This window comes from Sminthopsis crassicaudata, chromosome 4, assembly GCF_048593235.1.
Source record: "Sminthopsis crassicaudata isolate SCR6 chromosome 4, ASM4859323v1, whole genome shotgun sequence".
NCBI classification, from domain to species: Eukaryota; Metazoa; Chordata; class Mammalia; order Dasyuromorphia; family Dasyuridae; genus Sminthopsis; species Sminthopsis crassicaudata.
In genome coordinates this window covers 145224001-145241030 of record NC_133620.1, presented here as the reverse complement: position 1 = coordinate 145241030, position 17030 = coordinate 145224001, and the positions used below count along the sequence as shown (strand labels likewise).

The following is a 17030-nucleotide window of genomic DNA, read 5'->3' as shown; positions in this document are numbered from 1 at the left end:
TTTCTCAGGAAACCTAATCCAAGAAACCTAGCAACTAATAAGACAAGTTCTATCTCCATACTCGCCATGTGGTCTTGTATGAAAATCATACGAAATGCTACTTTTTATAAGGGAGACAGTCAAGTGTTCATTACTGTCTAGCCATATCATGACTCATGTGTTAGAAGTATACTTTTGCCCTTGAAGAACATTTTAAACCTGTTTAGCTATCATTGGAACACCTTACCTGGAACATTGGAACTATTACTTGGTCTTGACCTGTCTTGTCCCATATCTGTGCGATTGTGGGGTCACTCTCCACATATATTGTAATCCATTGCTTCTTTGACTCTACTCATTAAGTTCTTTTTCTTTTTTTAAAGATTGAACTCAGTCACCATCTCTCTGAATCCTCCCTGCCCTTCTCAAGTTGAAGGTGTTCTCTCCCTTCTCAAATTTTCCTTAGAACACTTTATTTACATTTCTCCCTTGCCTGGTCGTACTCTTTATTTTGTATCAGATTTACTTGGGCACATATCATACTTCCACCCCATTAGAATATAAGTTTCTTAAGGACTGGGTCAGAAGGCACTTGATTTTTGAATTGCATATCAAGAATATGGTTCTGTGCCCCCCTTTTATTTCCTAGAAAACAGCTATGATCATTGGAAAGATTGCTGAATCAAAGATTAAGAAAAAGATATTCTAGGTCCAATTATGCCAATGTATGACTTGCGCTGTAACTGGTCATATAACTCCTGAACTTCAGTTTCATTAGACTAGATGATTTTTGAAAACTGTTCCAGTTTGGTTACAATTTTTTTCTCTATGATCTTTTAGAGCTTTAAAGAGGATTCTGATTCTAAATAAGAAATGACATTGTTCTTCTTAAGAACTGAGTTTTAAATTTCCATTAAACTCTCTTAATCCTAATCCTAGAAGCATTTGAGGGAATTCTATTAAAGGCAAGGAAAGAATCCTAGACAAAAATGAAATTGTCATTCTTTACTATCTCCCTGACAAATGACTACTACTGTTTTGAAGGTACAGGAAATTGCTTTTTAGAAGTGAGCTTTATGAATGCAACTTGCCTGTGGCTACCATTTAACACTACTCAGTTTCCATTTTTCCACATCTACTTTTGGCCAGACAAAGATATTTAGCAGTAGTGTCTGGGTAGCCCATCCGATGTACTCAATGAATCAGCCAGTCAGGGAGGCCTTAAAAGTTATGTAGCTTCCCTACCACCACCCAATCCCCTTTGAGACTTACTGCTTCTGGAACAAAATCGTCATCTCCCCAGAAATGAAGAGCCTTAAACATTGCACTGTAATTGTCCTACTTGGCAGCCACAATCTGAATCATCCTTTTTTCCTTGCAATGCTATTTGTCACTTTCTTCTCTTGGGAATATAATAATGATGATGTAACATATATATATATATATATATAGCACTTTAGGATTTGCCCTTTCCTCATAATTTTGTGAGTGTGATATTTTTATTATTACCATTTTACAGATGAGAAAACTGAGTAGTAGATTAACTTATTTGTGATTGCACAGCTATTAAGAATCTTAGAAAGGAGTTGTTTTATCATTTTATCAGCTATGTCATTGTAGGTGGGTGGAATTTGTGTGTGTGTGTATGTGTGAAAAGAAAAGGGGGGGGGAAATATGAGAATTTCAGCTTTCTTAAGACTTTTATTTTTCAACATCTCTTTTAACTGAGTGCTGGGACAATGCTCCGTTTTCCACTGTGTCTTTCTATTGCTTTAAGACACATAATCCCCCAAAAAACCATATAAGGGAAACTCACATGAGAGAGATTTCTCAAGATTTTCATGGTGCCAGAAGATTTTGATTCCTTTCTTTTTCATCCTTTCTCCTTCTCCCTGTGCCGAAGAAGGTGAAGTCATAATTATGGCTTGAATATTTAGCCCTTAGATTTGGGATGCTCCTTCTTCTTACCTTTGCTTCTTAAACCCCTTAATTTTCTCCAAAGCTCAACTGGAATGCCATCTCTTATATGGTGCCTCTTCTGATTCTCAACTGCTAGTAGTCCTATCCCCCAAATTGCCTTGCATTTGTTTTATGTATAGTCTACATGTATTTTTCATGTTGATTCCTCTTTGAGAACATAAGTTCCTTAAAGGCAGGCATTGCTTAATTTTTGACTTATATCCTCAATGTATAGCATAGTGACTAGTACAGAATAGGCGCTTAATTAATAAATGCATTTTCTCAATTGTGGATCCCACTGACAAATGATAGGAAGTCCAGGCACACACCGAAGCTGATCAGGAGAGAGTTGTGAACTGGAGGAATTCTGATAACATCAAAGTTATATAGGATCTGGTTTTCACCACAGAGCTTCTAAAAGTATGGGAATTGCGGACTACTTTTCAAGGCCTCATTTAAAATAATTGGCTTTCTAAGACTTTACATGACACCTGAGGGAGCTCTTGAGATAAACATTTTTATTCTTCATTCCTATCCCTTATTAGGAATATTCTTACTGGGAGTGATAAAACATTGACAGCCTATGAGTTCAAGTGGGCAGTAGCATTATTGCCATATGTAACCTGGTGTGAATCCATTTATTCTTTTGGTTTTATGGTTAATATTCTAAATGTGCTTTATATATTTGGGGATGGCAAGCCCTTTCCCAAAGGAGATTATAGTTATTTCCTTTGTCTTCTTTTAAATTTTGCTGTTAACTAGTTAAACTTTGAAACTGCCTAAGAGATTGTTTCAGAGTTAACACTGCACCCCTGGGAGAAGAATGGAATCTCATCTTTTTTCCATACAGCTTTCAAAAAAATTTCCCTCTAATTTCAGAGGGCAATGATGTCACCAGCTAATGAGCAAAATATTTCTTACTAAATCGACTTGAATCCTTTCCTGACTTCTTTGTGAAAAAACACAATGTGTTTCAGATTTTGTATAGTAACTTCTGGCAACTCATAAACACGTTTTTCCAGCAATACTAATTTACTTAAATGGTGGAGCTAATTTTTTTTTTTTTTTATAAACATCAAGTTTCATATATCCATTCTATTACTGTTGCCAGAAAGCTCCTGCCATGGTAGTATGTTATACTACTGATAAATCAGTTTAGGAAAACCATAACATTCCCATGTTTTTGAGACCTGGATACTCAGTGAGGCAGAAACCAATAAATTGCCCCCAAGGTAGGGAGTGACCTTGGATGGGAGATCACTTCTTTTGGACCATTGGAGATTAGGCATGTTGGAGAGATTATGAAATCAATCTTGGAGCAGAAAAGGAAGGCCACAAGTTTGATGATTAATGTCACATGCTATTTACCAAGGACAATGAATATCAGCAACCTCAACTTCATTGTATCTCTGGTTAGGTTTGCATTTTGCTTTTGGTCAGTGGGAGAAAATGCTCAAGATATAAGGAATTCTGGTCACCCATATATTGGTGCCACATATCTTCCCATTTATCTGTTGTCATTATTGTTTACTTTTGCTAAGGGATGCTGTTCTAAATTCCTCTTCCCTAGTTGAATTAAGGACACAAATGGGAATTTGTCTAATAGTTAACTTGCTTAACCTAGATAGAAACATGAAACTGTTAAGTTTTATTTTTTAAAAAGTTTTATTAATGCATTTTTAAAAACATCCTAATTATTTCCGACTTTCCCTAGCCTTGCCTAATACCTTCTCTTATTACAACAACAAAACCCGTAATAATCTTGACTAATAGTATACTACCACTCTACTGAAAAGAAACATTTTTTAACATTAGGCATCTGGAACCAATATTGATCATTGTACTTAATCTGGATTCTCTTGGTTTTTAGTGTTTTCATTTGCATAAGCATGGCCATTGTGTGGGAGGTACTGTATAGTATAGTGTTTATCTGGGAGTCAGAATGTGAGAGAAGGGACTTCAATTCAAGTCATTCTGACTCCCAGATAAACACTATACAACACAGTTAATCTATGTCCCAGGCAATATTTCAAGACTAGAAAGGTATAGGGCAATTATCATTTTGCATTGAGTTTCTTTGCTGGATATTCCTAAGACCAGTGAAAGTACAAGTTTAGATTATTAAAAAAAACAAAACAAAACAACATATATATTATTCATGTGATTCAACTTCTTTTGCATTATTTCATACAATTCTTTCTATGCTTTTCAATGTGTCATACTTGACACTTTTTAAAGTGCAATATTCTATTATATTCATTATGGCACAATTTGGGTACCTAGTCAGTGAATATTGACTTTATTTCTTTTTTTTTTCCTGTTACAAAAAATATTACTACATATTTTAGTATGGGCTTTTGTTTTGTTTCCTTCTGTATGGAAGATGCTGAGTAGTAAGGTCATTGGGTCAGAATTTAATAGTTTAGTAATATTTCTTGCATAATTCCAAATTCATTTTCAAAATTATTAACCATTTCACAGTTCAGTCAATAATGTATAAGTATTCCCATCTTTCCATGGCCTCTGCAACACTTAATAGTTTTGTCTTTTATCAGCTTTGATAATTGAAGTATGGTTAAGTATTTGGATATTGTTTCAAGTACAGTTGTTTTGATGTGTATTTCTCTTATTAATGAATGATCTGGAACTATTTTCCCCCCATATATATATTAATAGATTTAGAGGTAAAGGGGACTATTTTAAGGTCAACTACTCCAACCCTTTCATTTTACAATTGAGGAAATTGAGGCATAGAGAAATTAATTGACTTGCCCACTCAAGATTGTGTGGGTGGGACAGAACTTGCCTTTTGAACCTCATGACTTCTTACTTGGAGTTTAGTTTCTTTCCATTGTATTACACTTTTCTTATTTTGGAACTCTTGGTTCATATCCTTGGATCTTTTTTTAAACTCTAAGCTATTCAGAAGTTTCTCAGGGCACTAACCTAAGAGGTGTGCTTCTTGATAGAAGTGAGTGAGCCTTTGCTATCATTTTGTAACTAAGGTGTGAAAAGTTAAAGTTTTCTGTCCTTTGAAAGTTGTAGATCAAAAGTGGTACATAGGATAGTTTGTTGGACTTCGTGTTGGGAAAACCTGGTTTAGAGTCCTGTATCAACCACTAATTTGTTCTGGGTTCAGGGGAAAGGCAGAGGAAAGGGCAGATCAGTTCTGGGCTTATCACAATCTCTCCAGTCCTCAGGTTTTCTAAATGCTTTGAAATATGTATTTATCTCTCCTATATCTATAGAATCAGTGAAATACCATTTTTATTCCCAAAGATGCAGTATAAACAACCCTACAGTATGTAATAACAAATAAGACCAGATATTCCAAGACTTGTGAGTCAGATTTCTTGAATATACTATGCTCACTGAAAGGTGGTCTTCTGTGTCTGAATGTGGTCCTTTTTACTTAACTGTATTCCAAATTTATATATTTGGGGCTCTTAATTTGAAGTCCATGAATTTTTTTTTAATTTATGATTATGACATTTCAATATGTTAGTTTCCAGTGTAAAATACTACATTTTTATTTTATTTTGATTAAGACTGAATTTCCTTATGTGCCTTAGGCTAGAAGTGCAGCGGCCACTTTTGGGCCAGATCCCAATGCAGATTTGTACACTATTCTCCATTTTTCTGACCTGAGCCTTTTCTTCTTACTAAGGGAGCCTAGTGACTTCTGCTGCTGAGGACTTATCATATTAGTGATAAACTCAGAATAAACAACTAAGTAGCTTAACTTGCAGGTCAGAATACTCAGACTAAAGATATATAACAGTTCTTTCAAGGTGTACCTCATGCATCTATATATTTTATTATTAAATGCATTTAAAGACATTATTCTGAGAAGAGGCTAATAAGTTTCATCGACTACTGAAGGGATCCATGACACACAAAAATAATGAAGAATCCTTACTTGCAACTTGTTTGAAAACTGATTGTTCAAATCTTTTGGCCATTTACTTAGCATACAAGTTTTCACCAGTCTAAAACCAGTACATTAGTGGATTTTAACACAATTCCTGGCACATAGTAAACACTTAATAAACTATCTTTTTATTGATCTAATTATGGAACTAGCTTTTCTGTCTATATGATAGAATGAGTACAATGATTAAGCTTATCCAGAATTTCCTAAAAACTTGTAAAACATTTCTTGAGACTCTGCCAGTAAGTACAATGCAAAGTAAGAGTTTTTTGATACATGGAAGTTTTCAGAGTGTAACTCAAGTGATGGGCACAGGATTATGAGAGAGAAGCTTTGTAGTAGGATAAAATACCTGCCTAATTGAAAGAATCTAGGTCCAAAGAGTACTTTAAACTCTTTGAATGCTTTCAGTGTAATTAAAATCTGGAAAATCTTATGTGGGTTTTATTGGTGAAAGTTCAGTTCTGTCTTGTTTATACCATTTTCTGTTAAAATAACAGCATGTGCCTGGATCTCCCTGGGGACCTTTGAGAAAATGAACTGACCATCTTGTGACACAGACTTCATGTGCATGGTTCATCATGGGAGAAAAGCTCCTCTGGGCAGAACTTATGATCAGAACAATTAGAGAGTGTTCATGGCACCAAAGGAGGTTAAACCATTTAAAGTTATTTTTTATAGTAGTTAAAACAGAAAGTGTGGGTGAGTGCCCAGAGGTGTAGGAAAAGGTATGAAAAAAGCAACAGCTTCCTAGGGAAACCAAAATCATAAGTTTTAATTTTGGCCCTCTCAAAAATAACTTAGAAAGCCTCTATTTTCAGTAGTGGTGACTCCCTTATAGGGGGTTCTTTGGAGGAGGAATGCTTGAAAAGGGGTCTGTTTTTTAAAGCTGGGCTGTATTTCCTCTATACACTGGCCTCACAATGTTTTATTTTATTTTATTTTTTTTTGAGCCAGTCCTAATCCTGGATCCGCACACATTCTCTATTTCTTCTTCTTTTCTTTTACTGAAATTCCATAGACAGTAATTAAGGAACTGGAGGCCAGCAAGAGGTCATTGAGCCTTCGTCAGTGAAAACAGGGATTGTTTGCCATCTACAACACTCCCATTTTTCCTTGTGGTGAATAGAAGATTTGCTTAGAGCTGATGACTTATGCCTTTCTTACAAGTTATGCAGTTAGCAAGTAGCTGGGGAATCAGTCAGGGAACAGAAAGAAGCTAATTGAACCCAGGATCTTCCCCCCCACTTTTTTTTTTTTTCTTTCTTCATCATAAACTATGACACTGGAGTCTATTTGATAATGAAATTTGTGAGACAGTCAGGTTCACCAAGTGCCCAATCTTCTATTTGAGACTGTGGACCTGATAGAACAGAAATTAAGAAAACCTTGGACTTGGGGAGGGGTGGAGGGTGGGATCTGGGAGACTTCCAGATTTGTGCCTCAGGCCTACTAAATGCCTAAGTCGGTAAGTAGTTAATTATGTAGCATGAAATGAAAAGATATGCTTCTTATCTCTGTGAGGGAAAGTTTCTCCGATTGCTTTTCCTGATGCCACTTTTTCTCCCTTTTGTCTATCTTCCTCCTATTTCCTTTGTCTACTCTCAGGGAATTTCTACTTATCTCAAGTTTCCTCCATCCTCACCTTCTTTTCCTAGCAGATTTATGTGTAATTGATTTGGAGTGGAATTTTTGTTGTTATTGGATAACTGTGAGGATTACTTTAAGTAAAGAGAGTGAATGTATATAAAAGCTTTAGCAAACTGGGAAATATTTTATAATCTTGGAATCACTGAAAGATTAGGATTTGGGCATAGCTTTTGGTTAAAATTGTGAATTTTGTTTCTTAGAACTTCCTTTTGTCTTTTTATCCCTAATCTAACAAAGTTTCTGACAAATGTCTCCTATGTCTCCTTAGTAAATGCTAGTTGATGGATTGCTTATATTAAAATTTATCCAAGTCTTTGAAGTGTATATCTGGTTTGCAGTATTTCATGTGTTGTTGTTGTTAAATTGCTGTTGAAAGTAAATGTCAGGTTTAAAAGTCACTTCCAGTATGTTTGGTTCAGAAGTCCTTAATTTCTTAATTAAGATAAGATTTTTAAATCTATCTTTTTATCCATCAGTCTATCCATCTTTCTGGTGCTATGGATCCTATTGTCAATTTAATCAAGTCCCTGGGTCTCTTTTTAGAAAATTGTTTAAGGGCATAAAATATAGTATATAAAAATATACAGGATATTAAATTGAAAGAATCAATTATCTTGTTAACAAAAAAATTTATAAGCAACTTCACAGAGCCTAAGCTATTTTGTAGATGTCTTTTTCTTCCTAGATCTAGATATTAAATTAATTTGACCCATACATTGCAAATGACACTTCTTTTCCTTGGAGGAAAGATAGCAAGCTTAGAAGTTACATCTCAGCCAAGGATATCCCCATCTGTCATGGTAGTTCTCCGGAGGAGCAAGCGCTGCTACTTTCAGGGTCATTTCCACATCTGTTATAGAGCATTCTCTATACACACGAGTGGAGCTGCTGTGCCCAGAGTTTTGGAGAGGGCATTTTCTGTGGCATAGTGGTTGCAAGAATCATTTCACATCACTTGGAGTAGAGACACTATTACCAACCCAAAAGCAACGGACCAGAGTTGAGCAGTTAGCAGGATGGGACCACTTTTCGTTTACTCTGTCCTCCCAACCTCAGCCTTTACAGATGCTGTTAATTTGGTTCCTGTTTCCCTATAGTCCTTTATGTGGTTGTGTAATAAAAAGTTCTCCAAGCTGGCTCAATGTCTTTGCTATTAGAACATTGCAGATGTGTCAAGGATGCACTTGTTCCAAATGAAGCTGAGAAAGAAGGAGGCCCCGCCCTCCCCTGCCTGCCAAATCGGCCCCTTAGGTTCCTCATTCAACGCCCTGGCCCCTTGAATGGCGTGCTATCTCTTTAAAGCAACTAGTTTTGTGTATTGGCTTGGTCAATTTGTTATGGTTTAAAACTGTGGAGCCAGCTGTCTGCAATCTGATGTAATGTTGCTATGGAAACTAGAAATGAAACACTTAAGCATTCACCACAGAATTACTACATATAGCATTAGCCAAAATAATTAAAAGTTGAGCCATATGGGCTTTCTGGTGGAAAAATCTGCAGCAGCAAAGCTGGAAAGAAGTTATGTTTCTATTTACAGTGCTGTAAATCCATTTTTTCTCATCACTTAGCATAGGCAAGTTGCTCTTTGAGGAGACAAGAAGTAGAGGATAATGATAAACTTTTATGGTTTAGGAATAATAGAACAGTGGCAAACGATGTTTATTTGGGTAGCTAAATTTCATTTCTATTTCATTTTGTCAAGTTATTACAGAATATGTCTTAATCTCTAATAGTTATAGTATTGAAAATTTTTATGTATATATGTGTCTACATAGGTATACATTATGTACCTGTAATATGCATGTGTACATATTTGCGTAGAGTTATTTCAGCATTGTTCTTTTCCAACTCTTATGAAAGTTTTCTGACAACAGGAAACCATTCATTACTCATTGCAGATTTACTTTTATTCCCTAAGAAGTTACTTTGCACAGGAAGTTTTCCGTGTATCTTTTCTGTATGTACAATTTTCCTCCCGTTCATAATCATATATTTCCAAACTTAGGGGACATAATAGGATATAGATACTATTTTGAAAATAGCTGAAAGTTCTGCCGTATTGCCTATTTTGAAACAATAGGGACAGTTAGGTGGCATAGTGGATAGAGCATTGGACTTGGAGTCAGAAGGACTTTCTCCTGAGTTCAAATGTGACTTCAGACACTAACTGTATGACCCTGAACGAATGACTTAACCCTGTTTGCCTTGTAAAGTGAGTTGGGGAAAGAAATGGCAAATCACTCCACTGTCTTTGCTGAGAAAACCTTAAATAGTGTCACAAAGAATGAACACAACTGAAAAATGGCTTTAGGAAATTTTACTTATCACCTCAATGGAAAAGATCACCTGTAGTTATAACTTGGGCAGACATCTGGTCTCATCTATTTTTGTGTGCAAGACTTCATTGCTAGATGGAGTACTTTTGTATAGAGTAGGTAGTTCATAAATCTTAATATTGAAACTTCTGGAAAGATCATTTTTCTTCCTTTGTTCTGCTTTGTTTTGTGTTTTTGTTTTTTCCCTCTGTTTTCCCTTCTTCCTGTCTTATTGCAAAGGCAACTTCTGAAATGTTTTGTTTTCTTTTCTTTTTTATCAAGCATTCATTCTCTGGGACCATATTTTTTTTCTCCACTGAGGAGGAAGTGAGAAATCATCACCTTCCCAGTAAAGAGCATCCTCAGATTTATTTTGGAGCCAGAGTGACTTGTAAGCTGTCAAGGAAGAGACCTTTCCAGAAATAAGCCTTTCCCCCCAAACTCCTTCAATACCTTTGCTTTCATTTAGCATTTTTAATCTCTTGGCCAGCAAGATAACTGCTTCATAATGAGCATTTCCAGCTGGATCTATCTTGTCTAGTTTCCAGCAGAAAGTTCTTGACTGCCTTGAGTTGAGCCTTAGTATGCCATACACCTCCAGGACCTTCTTTCTCTAAGAAAATAAAAATAGCATTGGTTCAAAGTCCTAAGGAGCTCAAATTTCTCAGAAATAGATGGAGCATGTGAAAGCAATTAACAAGTACCTGGAATATATTATTTTCCAACAAAATGAAGCTGGGCGTAGGAAACTAGGCCCTCAGAACAGCCATTGCCATTCAATCTGTTGTCATGGTTTAACTATATTTGATTTCTCCTCTGGAGGCTTTGCAGTAATGGCATGCCATTCTAGCAAAAGCTTTGCGTTGAGAACCAAAAATTGTTTCTGTTACTTTCTACATCTTATTGCTTTTTGCTTTTGTTGCTTCACCTTCCAAAAACCTAGATCATAGGTACTCACATTGGTAAGCACCTTGAATTATCAGTGACTTTGACTTGATTTGAAACAAACTATTGCCAACCCACTTTGAATAGATGTGACAAAACTAATTCACATGCTGTGTGTGTGTGTGTGTGTGTGTGTGTGTGTGTGTAGAATTTGGGATTCTAATTCTGAGTCTTCCTTCATTAAAAGAAGTTTTGTTCTGCATTAAGAAAAAAAAAGTGCTTGGATAGTTCATATGTTGTTGTTTAGTAATTTTTCAAATTGTGTCCAACTCTTCATGACCCCATTTGAGGTTTTCTTGGCAAAGATACTGCAGTGGGTTGCCATTTCCTTTTGCATCTCATTTTATAGATGAGGAAACTGAGACAATGGAGTTAAGTGACTTGGCCAGGGTCACATACTCAGATAAGCCAGATTGAAACTGATAAATCTTCTAGGTCTGACCCTCTATCCACTGGGCCACTTACTTGCCTTGTTTGCTTTAAAATGGCTATTTGCCAGAAGGACTTATCATATAAGATATAAGCAGTTGAAATTTTTTAAAGAGCTGAGTAATCAGATTATAGGCTCATAATCTAGTTAACCATTTTGTGGACATTTCACTTCCCATCAGCAAATTCAGCCAGTATGAAATAAGGGGGAGGGGGGGAAACTAAACTAAACTAATCAATGTTGCTGCTTGTCAGAAATTTTATAGAAGCTGAACTTATTGGCTACAATAAGGGTATTATAATTCAATCTGTCATTGGAAATAATCCAAAATTCACCCATTTCACTGATATAGAAACCGAGGTCAAAATAACCGCCAAACACCCAGATCCATTCCCAGACTAGTGGTTTTTTCAGTACTTGGAATGCTCTCAGAAAATATAATGACTGATTAATTGTCAAAAGGGATTTATTCCTGGTCATGCAGGATGATGGTGAGATTCACTACCCTTTCTTTACAGATGTTTTATTCTTCTTCTCCCTGACCATTCTTTGCCAATTGCTTCTTGTTTTTGTTGTTGTTAATTGTGATTAATAATTGATAAGGCTGTGGTGCAGTTTTGCATATGCCTACTTAGACTGTACTTTAAATGTCTTTTTGTTGTACCTAAATGGAAAAGCAAGAGTTGAAAGAGTTACTTGCAAGGAAGTGGACTCAAGATGCCAGCGTGGAGAGGATGTGCAGGATTAGGTGGGCTGGAGCCCAGGCAAAGCCCGTGAGGTGGCCTGTGCTTGCGTGCCTCGATCCAGCTGTGCTCTGCCTTTGCTCCCTTGGAATGCACTCATGCACCGGGGCCAGTGCTCTGCTGTCATTTGAAGGGAAACTCCTTTCTTTTTTCCTAAGCTTTCTGAGCAGATAGAACAGAGGAAATAACATATTGAATGTGGGAGCTGGCTCGAAAATGAAGCCCTCAGCCCGTTCACAAGGAAAGGATTGTTTTAGCTTGTGTCACTGCTGCTGGAGAGTGGATTTTTTTTGTCTCTGTAATGTTTGATACTTGAGGGAAAACAGCTGGGACTGAGCATACTTGATCCGATGCGAAACGAAATGGGATGCTGGGGAATATGGACTGTACTGTATAGCTGGAAAAGGTCAGAATTTTCCCTTGGTCATTGTCAGAGGAATGCTGGGTCTGTCCTCATGCTAGCCTTCAGAAAGGGGCTGGAGAGGGACAAGGGCTGGCTGCAATGTGGCAGGGTGTTGTTCCTCACAGATGGGATGCAAAGGCTTTCGCATCTTTTCCTCCTTCCTGCCCGGCTGGTTTTGATTTTCTGGGAGGACTGGAAAAAGTCAACAGATTTTCGGTTGGGGAGAAGTAGTTGGTGACCACGTTCAGCAGCTAGTTCTGACGGGCTAGACAGATGAGTGCCTGACCCAAACCACAGCAGCATAACTGGAATTACAAGAAGAGCCTTGGAGAGGAGAGTCCTGCCTGAGTAACACTAAAAGCGGACATGAAAGTAGTTGAGATCAAATACACAAAACTCAATCCAAGGTCAAGAATGTGTATTTGGGGGCATAGGACCTGATTTTACACTGAACTAGTTGTTAAAATGGTAGGTGTTGTGTGAAGCCAATCAATATTCTGTTGTGTTTTTTTTTTTTTTAACAAATCTTTTAAGTACCACAGATTTCATCACAAAATCGCCTAAATTCAGATGGACTGTGAAGTGGGGTTAAACTGGTATTAAGCCATGAAGCCAATTATTTGATTAACTTTTCCTTTGTTTCTTTGCCAGTCAAGAGAACAATCGGATGATGAAACAGAGGAGTCGGTGAAGTTTAAGAGGTTACACAAGCTGGTAAACTCTACTCGAAGAGTCAGAAAGAAACTCATTAGGGTGGAAGAAATGAAAAAACCCAGCACTGAAGGTAAAAAGCAAACTACACCCTAGTTATTCCAAAGTAAATCAGATTTTAAATTTAAATTAATCACACTTTGGGCTTTAACTAAAGACTAGTGGAAAGAAAGTGTGTCTAAGGCAGTGTTCTAAAAATGATCAAGTAAGGCTTCTTATATGATCAAGTAATTAGTGGCAAAAGGGGGTATAGTCCCTATACATCGATGCCTTTATAATCCCCATTTTAAAGAGCTGTTGTCAAGTTTGGTACTGTGGTCATTTTTTCCCATCTGTTTCATACTTTCTTAGTATTGCTCTTACATAATGTACTGAATGTGAAAACTGAGTAAAATACACCATAAAGGGGGGGAGGGGGAAGAATCACTAGTTCTGCCCAGGAACTCAGATCTTAGTTTGACAGACATATCTTGAGCAATAATTTTAGCTGGCAACATAATTGGAATATCTTTAATGCCCCTTCAGATTTCCTCTGTGTAATTTGTGGGTTCTTTCTTTCTTTCTTTCTTTCTTTCTTTCTTTCTTTCTTTCTTTCTTTCTTTCTTTCTTTCTTTCTTTCTTTCTTTCTTTCTTTCTTTCTTTCTTTCTTTCTTTCTTTCTTTCTTTCTTTCTTTCTTTCTTTCTTTCTTTCTTTCTCTCTCTCTCTCTCTCTCTCTCTCTCTCTCTCTCTCTCTCTCTCTCTCTCTCTCTCTCTTTTTTTTTTTTTTTTTTTGGCAAGCCTAGTAAACAAGTTCAGGCTTAAGTTAAATGGGTCTTTTAAGGACATCAAATTCTAATGTGTACTTAAAGGGATCCTTTTGTCCCATGAGTGAGTTATTAGGCTAAAAAAATTTAATAGCTAGAGAGATGTCAGCTTCTGTCATTGTAACAAGAATAGCTTGAACCATGATCATGATCTTACAACTCTTTATGTTGATGGTGTACATTTATAGAACTTGTGACCCTGTGAGGTTCTTTAAAAAAAAAATGATGTCATATAAGAATAAGGTTTCTTATTTGCAGCAGGTACTGTAAATAAATATGCTGTTCTGCTAAGGTCATTTAATTCGAGTGTCTCTCATGTTAAAATGTGGTACTTAGGTTTTATTTGGCAAGGATGCAGAACTTGGCCAATCAATCACTTGTGTGTGTGTGTGTGTGTGTGTGTGTGTGTGTGTGTGTGTAAGGCTTTTCATAGCACACACTGAAGCTCAAGAAGAGAAGAAAAAGGAATTTCCACTTACTGGATAGGATGTAGGCTTCCTGTTGATTGTTTTGGTTCAAATTCTCCAGAGACTTTTTGAAAGGGAAAAAAAGAAAGAGAGGAGGGATGTGGGAGGAAATATGTGGGGGAGAAACAGAGACTGAGAGATAGAGATTTGTTTTTATGAACAAGTTCAGAAGTATAGCTATTTTTAAAAGTTGATTTTGTTTTAGTTTCTGTTGCTTCAGACCCAATGCAGATTTTAACTACAGCATCACTCTATGTCTTCTCACTCTATTCCTATGTACCTGCACTGTAACAGCTATTATTCTGAAAACCAGGTGGAACTATATATCTTATGGTACAGGAAACATTTGTAAGCCTCAATCAGCTTTTATGTAACTAGTTTTTGTTGTTGTTGTTTGTTTGTTTTGAATATACAGTTGGGCATAAATTAACTGGAATAAATAGAATGTTTATTAAGGGCAAAATAGGAGAGAAAAAATTATACAAGAGTTTAATTTTAAAGGAAAATGATGATCCTATTCCTTCTCCTGTTCCTCATTAGCCTGCAATAGCTATTGTTAATGTGAACTCAAAGCTGCCTTTCAGTCCATAGTGTGACAAGAGGCCATGATGCCATTGGAGTCTGGTTCTATATTCCATTACTTCAATGAGGAGAGACCCCAGGTATGCTTTGAAAGGAGCCTTGATGAAACAGTAGCATTCTAGAGTTTTAGCGTGGGCCAAGAGTCATGTAGCTAAAGAAGAAAAGGGGATATAGCAATCAAAGAAACCATAAGAATGCCTGTGACCAAAAATCTTGAATTCTACCTTTGTACTTCAAAGGCAAGTATAATGGTTTCTGGCAAGTTAAAAAGTTCTTTTAATGCTTTGATTTATCAAATCAATAAGGAATTATAATTCTTGTATTGATTATAGCAAGATAAACATTCATTTGATTTTTTAAATGTGTATAGAGTTCAGAATTGGCTTAAGTTTAGAAGTCTGGATTTAAGTCATGGTCTTAGAAGTAATGGGAATTTAGAAGTCACCTTCATCAACCCTCTCATTTTGTAGATAAATAAAATTAAGCCCCTGAGGGGTTAAATTTCTTGCTCAGTATCCTCCAGGTAATAAATGGTTGAACACAAATTGAAACTTGGATCTTCTGGCTCCAAATCCATCACTCTAACAGTAGATGGTAATGGATACACCATGCTAGAGCCAGGAAGAGCTGGACTCAAATTTTGCCTCTGACATTTATTAGTTGTGTGACTACCAACAAGTCATTTAACATGCCTGAGCTTTATTGGAGATAGTTCTCTGAGATTTACCTACTTGGTCATGGACGGACTGTAATCAGGGTTGTGAAAGAATTTCTACACCTAAAAAATCACTGATCCTTGAAGTGTTGCTAAATGTCAGGTGTCTGGGGCAAAATCCAGACCCCAAAATAAGGGATGTAGAGTTTGAGTGCTTTGAAATATCTCTGATTTCTAGGATTCAAAGTAGCAGTTACAGTTGATCCCCAGAAGTCACAAGGTCACAATTCTGATCATAGGTGATATTAAGAAATTGATAGCCTCTTATTCTTGTTGTTATTATGCTTTTCTGTAGTCACCCTTGCTTCCAGGTACTGAGAATTCTGATGGTGGCTACAGAAGAAAATTGTAAAACACAATAAAAATGTCAGCTTCTATTATAATTGTGGCTATTATTATTATTATTATTAATAAACCTGCCTCTCCAGCTCAGTGCCCTATGTTTCAAAAATGACCCTTCTTTCTCTTTACGTAAGAACTCCTAATTTTCTGATATCTTGACCTGTCTTTAAATATATATAAATAGATAAATCCATTAAAATCAGATAGGAACTACATTTTAATCTGGTTCTGGCTGCATTCTCAAGTGTTGTGGGCCCTGTAATCTTATAAGAAGGTCATCTGATAAACTAGTTTTCATTGTGGTATTAATGATTGTGGCTGATTTTCCCTTTTAAAGCACATTTGCTTTTTTTTTTTTTTTTTTTTTTAATAAGAAGGCTTGGGTAGGCAATACAAAAAATGCCTGAGTTTCTTAATGATAAAATTTCAGGCAAGAGATCATCTAGGGGCATAGAACCTTTGTGTCAAGCAAACCATCATGGCTGTATTTGGTTATGGTTGCCAGATTTCAGTTGGATTAACTGATCAGATTGTGAATTTCTGGAAGTCTAAGTTATGTATGACATATACATATGTCTGCCACCTGATTTCAGAATCAAATATATGACAGCACAGGATGAGATAATCCTGTAGTTAGAGAAGACTTAAAGATTTGGTCTTGGGACCTCTGGAGAAAAGCATAATATTTAAGAGACATCTATCATGGAACTTGCTGCTCCACATCCCTTAAGACCCTTAGTCCTAAATTAAGTCCAAACCTATCTACCTTTATATGAATGACACTTCTTTTATCCCATTTCTGTCCCAAAGATTACAGTTGTGTCTCTTAACAGCTTTCTGTTAAGCTGGTGGCTTTTTCTCTCTAAAAAGAATTTTGGTTGCATCCATGAGTACCAACTATTCCTTCAGTATTCATTTACTGAAGAAATTCAACTAACCAACATTGATTAAGTGCGTACTGTAATGTCTGGCACTTAAATATACAAAAGGGAGGCCATCCCTGTTCTTAAAGAGTTTGCATTTCAATCAAATCAACAAGAGCATATATTAAGTA

General features: G+C 36.4%; 1 protein-coding gene across 7 annotated transcripts in view; it reads left to right on the top strand.

Annotated features, from left to right (window-relative positions):
• Positions 1–17030, top strand: part of SASH1 (SAM and SH3 domain containing 1) — a 380232-nt gene that overhangs the window by 314582 nt on the left and 48620 nt on the right. For 5 of the 7 annotated variants that reach the window (XM_074309591.1, XM_074309593.1, XM_074309590.1 and 2 more), the window contains exon 9: positions 13007–13139. In XM_074309591.1, coding sequence (XP_074165692.1) covers positions 13007–13139 — 133 coding nt within the window. Of the gene's footprint in view, positions 1–7310; positions 7338–12478; positions 12824–13006; positions 13140–17030 lie in introns of those variants that run through there. The other 2 variants (XM_074309595.1, XM_074309596.1) reach the window with 2 other exon arrangements.